At 46.4% G+C, this 6,676-nt stretch overlaps 1 protein-coding gene across 1 annotated transcript; it reads right to left on the bottom strand.

Moving 5' to 3' along the window:
• Positions 1–690, bottom strand: LOC134289572 (uncharacterized). The gene has a single exon (XM_062855572.1). It carries the CDS (start codon positions 688–690, stop codon positions 1–3), a length of 690 nt encoding a protein of 229 aa, XP_062711556.1.
• Positions 691–6,676: the final 5,986 nt, after the last annotated feature.

Here is a 6,676-nt window from a genome sequence, read left to right as displayed (position 1 = left end):
TTAGATCTGACTATAAAGCCCAGAATCTTGCAAAAAACGGATGACGCTGGCTAGGATCGATGTATTGTTGCACAGGATGTTACGGATGCTGCCAGTCAGACCATTACTTGCGCGGTGCACTTCATATTGGGGGCAGACACACAGAAAGTGCTCAGCCGTGTTGTGGGTGTTGCATATGAGACATGTCCGGTGAAAGGGGGGACCTCCCATGCTATGTGAAAGGCGTGTATGGCCGGTCCGCAAACGGGATACAACCCGCTGTTCTCTCAGCGAGCCCAGGTCCGTCCATGGTCCGGTATCCGGCTTAATCTTGTGTAGATAGGCTGTGTTGTCCCTTTGGGACCACTCGGTTTCCCATTGTTCGCGGAAAATCTTGGTAATCCATCTTTTGACGTCATGAAGGAGGACCTTGTCGGTGTACATCGGTGCAGCATGACCCGCCCCAGCGAGACGGTCAGCTGTGGTGTTACCCGGAACGCCGCAATGCCCTGGGATCCAAGCGATAGTTGTGTTTGGTGGGGCAAGCCGGATAATATCCTGAATCCATGGATGCACAGGAGACTCGGCCTGGAGAGCCGATACCACGCTAGCTGAGTCGGTAAGTACGAGGATGGGCTGATCTGCTGGAATGGTGATCGCGATGAGAATGGCGGCAGCTTCGGCCGAGAAGATGGAGCACAAATGGGACATGCTGAGGCTTGTGTTGATATTGGACCCGGAGACACCGATGCCAACCAACCCCATGAAACGGCTGTCATCCACATACAACTGGATTGAAGCCAAAAATTTGGTGCTGGACGTGGTGCTAATTTGAATTGGCGGTTGCATAAAGCTGAAAACATAGTGATTTTTCTGTTTGAGCTTCCGCGACATTTACATTTAATTGATTTTAGTGTTGTTTAACATGGGCTAAATGTATTTTCATACTTGTGCGTCTTGTAAATTTAACAAAGAACACTAAACCCATTGAACAATATGTGGAAATGATCGTTTTTCGATCACGATTTTATCTTCGCACGACAAAGTTCGCTTCCGCACGTATCAGATTGGTCAGCAGACTGATATTTCGTAAACAAACCCGTGGCGCCCCACCAAAGGCGACGGCTTCAAGAACTAACGCTTTCTTCAGGGGGTTGATGCCAACACCTCGGCTCGACAGTGAACCGTCTGTATATCTGTGGAGGTGGTTTGGGTATTTGTTTCGAAGCCAGTCGAGTACTGATGCCCGTAGTACGACTGAATTATCACCGGCTCGAAAACGGTTCTTAATTGTGCTATCAATTCTTGGTGTTCTTGAATGCCAACTCCTGTCTCCGTGCCAGTGGATCTTGGCCACCAGGGGGAGATCTACGTTGGCTACCGTGCGGAGGATTCTGCACCCCTCTGAGAGGAGGAAGATCCTTTCATTTCCTGAGGCTTTCTCGGCGAAAGCAGCGGCTTTTCTACAGATGGCTGCGGATATAAGGTGGCGAAAGGGTAGTACACCTGCTTCTGAGCACGCAGAATCCGCCGGAGTTGACGGTAGCAGACCTGATATGATTCTTACGTAGTTGTTGTACACGGGTGTGAGGACTTGGAGGAGTTTTTCGGTGGCTATGCAGGTCAATTCTAATCCATAGGTCAGACGACTGTCGATTATAGAGCGGGCTACTCGAAAACGAACGGCCCGATTGTTGGAGCGGTGGGGGCGTGAGATTGTACGCACCAGGTTGAGCCGAGTACGACAACTGGCCTTAACGGAAGCGAAATGTTGCTTGAATGAAAGCCTTCTATCGATTAAAACCCCAAGGGTTTTGACAGTTTCTTTCAGTGGAAAGGGCTGACCTTGAATCGTGATAGGAGGACCTCGGATTCGATGACCAGTGTTGCAGATATGACAACGTACGCTTTTAGGTGCAGATAGGGTGAACCCGACTGAGGATGTCCATTTAACTACGGCGTTGACAGCGGCTTGAGCTTTTATTCTGGTGCGAATGGGGGTTCGTCCAGGAATCACCAGCAGGATATCATCAGCATACACAAAAATGTAGATACCACTGGGAAGATTAGAGAAGACTCCGTTCATCGCTACCAGGAATAGGGTGACGGCGATAACGGTTCCTTGAGGTACACCTGTCTCTTCGGCGAAGGACTTGGATGAGCTGTCGCCAATTACAACTCTGAAGGAGCGATTCGACAGAAAGTTTTTAACGAAATGGAGTACGTGTCCGGACATACCCCAATCTGCAAGTTGCTTCAGTACCAGAGGGGTCCAAGTGCGATTGAAAGCCTTGGAGAGATCTAACGATATAATTTCGGTGTGCAGTCCTTTGGAGTAGGCGTCATGGAGAACATCACCCAAGGTGGTAAAATAGCTGTTCGTACCAAAGCCGGTCCTGAAGGCGTGTTGACGGTGGTCAAGATGACCATCGGCTTCGAGTTGTTGCTTCAATCGTCTGTTGACCATTCTTTCCATCACCTTGGAGAGACAGCATGTGAGGGCAATCGGGCGGAAGTGCGATGGTCCGCGTGTGGGGTCGTTGATTTTGGGAATGGGAACGACGAGGCTTTCTTGCCATTCGGGGGGGAAAGAATCCGATAGCCAAAGTTTGTTAAAAAGGTCCAACAGTTTCATTTTTCCGGGGAGAGGTAATTTTTTAAGCAGCGGGTATCCGACTCCATCGGGCCCAGTTGATTTACCTTTACAGCTGCTGAGGGCAAATTGTAGTTCTTGGAATGAGAAAGGTTGGTTGATCGCTGTTCCTCTGAAGTCAAACGGTACGTGGAAATTACTAACGGAGGATGTCGAGGGATTTAGGCGGCGCTTGAAGATGTCATCATAGGTGTCTATAGCCGACAGGCCTGAGAAATATTCTCCCAGGCAGTCGGTAACGATAGCCGGATCGGAAACTTGTTGATTTTGTATCTGGAGAGATATTGGAGTGCATTTTCTCTTGCCGCTAAGGGCATTTACTCGATTCCACAGTTCTGCAGAAGTCTGCGAAGCGTTCATGCTATCGAGAAATTCTTCCCAGCTGGTACGCTTCGCGTCACTGATAATTTGTCTGCACTGGATGTGCAGCCTTCGGTAGCGGCTGAGGGCGTTTTCTTTTTCGGGGTGATTAGGCGGAAGACGTTTGACGGCGCGTAGTGCCTTTCGCCTAGCTTTAACTGCTACACGTGTCTCCTCAGTCCACCAACGGAGGGCCCGCCGTCTGTGCTTGTTGCTTGTTCGTGGAATTGCGATTTCCGCGGCTCCGCGTATCAGTTCGGCAAAATCAGTGATGTTACAGGGGTTGCGGACTTGGAGTGTTTCACAAACCGAAGTGTCGTAAATATCCCAGTCCGCACGTTCATATAGCCATTTAGGACGTCGTGTTACAGCCGGAGGAGTGGCGGAGATATATATATGGATTGGATGGTGATCGCTCCCGTGGAGATCTGCATTAACACGCCATTGTAACTTGGGAAGAAGTGAACGACTGTCAGGTTTCCAGCCTGTTAGAATCGACTCCTGAACCTGTGATATGCCTTGGAGATATGAACGCCCACCACACAGTATGGGGCGGAAATCGGTCTGATCCCAGAGGAATCGCTCTCCTGGACCTCTTCGAAGAATCAGATCTAGTTGTCCTAAACGACGGTTCAAATACTTTCTTCAATGGCCATAATTCAACCGCCATCGATGTAACTGCAGTCAGTCGTTCACTTCTTTACTAAGACGCCTTGCATCCAGTCAACCGGAAATGTCGCGGTTTCCCATGCCATGTTGCAGAATAATTGATGTAGTAGTTGCGGATACTACGGGGCCAACTTTGAGCATCTCAGCTGATATGCGACCAACCCCTGGGGCCCTGTTCGATTTCATGCTACGGATGGCTGTTTCTATCTCCTGCAATGATGGAGCTTCGGTGTTGACACGGGTAATGCGTCGATCCCTTGGCGGATCATGCGTAGAGGAGACGAGTGTCACGAGTATTTACAGCTTAGTCGGCTAGGGAGTCCGCCCACGCTCTTTTGTCCCGCCTACATAAGCGCTTCATTTCCTTCTCGAGAGCCGAATTATCGTTGACGGACTACGGCTTCGGCTCCTCGTGTTTTTGCTCGCTCTTTCGGGGCTTTGGCGTGCTTTGGCGTTTCTTCGCTCTTTCTACGATTCTACCTTCCGGAATATCTGCAACACGATTCTCCAGCTTCTCGACGAAGGAGCTTTTCACAGCAGCGTCTTCCAGTCGGCGTGTGATGAACCGGCGCCCGATTCTCTCTTCCTGTCGATGGATCCTCGCAATGCGCAATCGCATCACGCCGATTAGGAGATGATGGTCGGACGTAATGTCGGCGCTACGTTTGTTCCGTACATCAAGAAGGTTCCGTTTCCGTCTCCATTTTCGGTTAATGCAAATGTGGTCGATATGATTTTCCGTGACGCCATCACGGGAAACCCATGTCACTTTGTGCAATGAAAGCGATCCCCCAATCACCATGTCATGTTGCCACAAAACTCTGCAAACAGCTCTCCGTTCTCGTTCATTTCTCCGAGACCATGACGTCCCATGACGTGCTCATAGTCCGAGTTGTCGAATCCAACCTTCGCGTAGAAGTCGCCCGTGAGGATCTTGATATCACACTTCGGAATATTATCCACGACAGCATTCAGTTGGCAAGTTCTTTTTGTCTTGCATTTCGGCAGCATCGGTTGGCGCGTAACATTGGATCATGGTAAGGTTTCGAACCCGTGTTCTGAAACTGGCTATAATAATCCTCTCATTAATAGGTAGCGTAGCATGCACATGGACACTGAGCAGGAAACCAACTCCACGATGACGAGGAGCGTGTTTGCTTCGTAGGCAAGAGTATATCAGAATTTGACCCGACGCCAATCTATGTTCTCCAAAGTTCGGCCAACGGCGCTCAGCCCTAGGATCTCAAGCAATATACGGCATGCTTCATTGGCTTGTGCCAGTTACCCTGCTGGGCTAGGGTTAATACATTTCAAGCTCCAATTCTTGTCCGGTGTCGTGCCAAAAGTCGTTGCCGTTGAAGCAGTTCATAATCTTTCATTCTCGGTTTCTGTAACGGTTCTTGGGTTTCGAGAACAGTAGGTTGTTGGCCTAAGGTACCCTATCCACCGTGGTGGGGCTGGCACCGTAGGTATAGCTTCCGGTGGAGGAGCATTTCATACTCAGCCGCTGAATGCCAGAACAGACGCTGTTTGAGTCGCACCTCCTTAGCGAACAGACGCTCGATACGTACCTCCTCAATCTAGCTGAAGTCAAAAGAACAACAGTGCCCAGGCTGAACTTAACTCTTAGCTAGCGGGGTTTGTCATCGCTTGGCCCGAGGAAGCATGGAGTAGGGACTTAGTAGGACCAGAACTATGTTGGACGCTCTCCTTATCTACTCATCGTTTTGCAACCCTAATCAGTGCACAACATTTTCAAGCAGACGCGTAATTCATTTGCTTGCATATTCATAGTCAGCTGGTCGATACTCGTTTGTCAGCTGAATAAAAGGTCAATAAATATTTGTAAACATCTTACAAAGTGTTGAATTGCTGATAAAATATTAGCATTTCAATTACATTTGATGGTGCTTTACATAGATTATGTTACATTCGATTACACTAGTTTACAAAATAAAACGAAAGTCGTGAACTTCTGTCAACGACCAAAATTTTTGAAGTACAAATTAGCACTGATTTCGAAATCGCGCTTCAAAAAATTTTAAGTAGAGTAGTTTTTGAGTTTTAGCTCAATATCGAGTTTTAGAACTTTTAAAAATATTTAATTTACTAAAACTCAAGTATCTTGCGTTTTGTTCAACCAATTTCAAATCTTTTTCCATAAATTAAAAGCTGAATACAATACCATTCGATCATCGGAATGCAGGTTCCGCGTCAGATTGATGAAATTCAAGATATTGACGAGTTTTTGGGACGATCTCCTTAAATTTTAGCCAATTTTCCAAAAATATGTGAAGAAATGTATTTTTTTTTTTCAATAAGAAAAAAACAATCTAAAAATTCTTTCTCAACGTTTATTTGACATATCATATGTAGGCGAGTTACAGTAAAAAAATCAGCTCAATCGGAGCATTGATTACGGAGAATGAGATGTGTGAAGTGAGCGACGTTGCTTAAAAATAGAACAAAAATCGATTTCAAATCATCAACCTTGTATGGAAAGTCGAAAAAATTTCCGCCCTACTGTATTTTTTTTTTTCCTTCGCGTTTTCGAACTCAGGGCATGATTCTACACCAAAAATGATCATCAGCTTACCGAGTTCAAAAATGCTGTAAACTAGTGTTATCGTAAAATGTTTTTGGTGGGAATCGTAGCCATAAACGTAGGTAATTATGAAGATGTTTCACGATCGGCTTCATATTCAATGACTACGAATTGACTGACTGTGTGAAGAGGAAAAGCGGAAATGAATATTTGTTTTGAATATTGAGTGCAGAAATTAAAAAAAAATCGTTCTGTTTTAAGTCAATGACTGTGAATATTTTGCACCCTGGCTCTAATTAAATTATTACTGAAGTTAATTAAAGAACAATTTCCTATCCTCCGATAAAAATCTAGTATCCAGCTGTATATGTACATTGGTTATTGGCTCATGTTGAGAATCAGAGATGAGATAATGCATTTTATATTTGTTTACTTACACGGTTACAGAAGTTACACAGATTTGTGTACTA

The sequence above is a fragment of the Aedes albopictus genome, chromosome 1, assembly GCF_035046485.1.
Source record: "Aedes albopictus strain Foshan chromosome 1, AalbF5, whole genome shotgun sequence".
Classification (NCBI taxonomy): domain Eukaryota; kingdom Metazoa; phylum Arthropoda; class Insecta; order Diptera; family Culicidae; genus Aedes; species Aedes albopictus.
This window is presented reverse-complemented; position numbering and strand designations above follow the sequence as displayed.

Coding starts and splice junctions, on each gene's coding strand:
- LOC134289572 (XM_062855572.1), bottom strand. CDS start 690: ATGTCCCATTTGTGCTCCATCTTCTCGGCCGAAGCTGCCGCCATTCTC.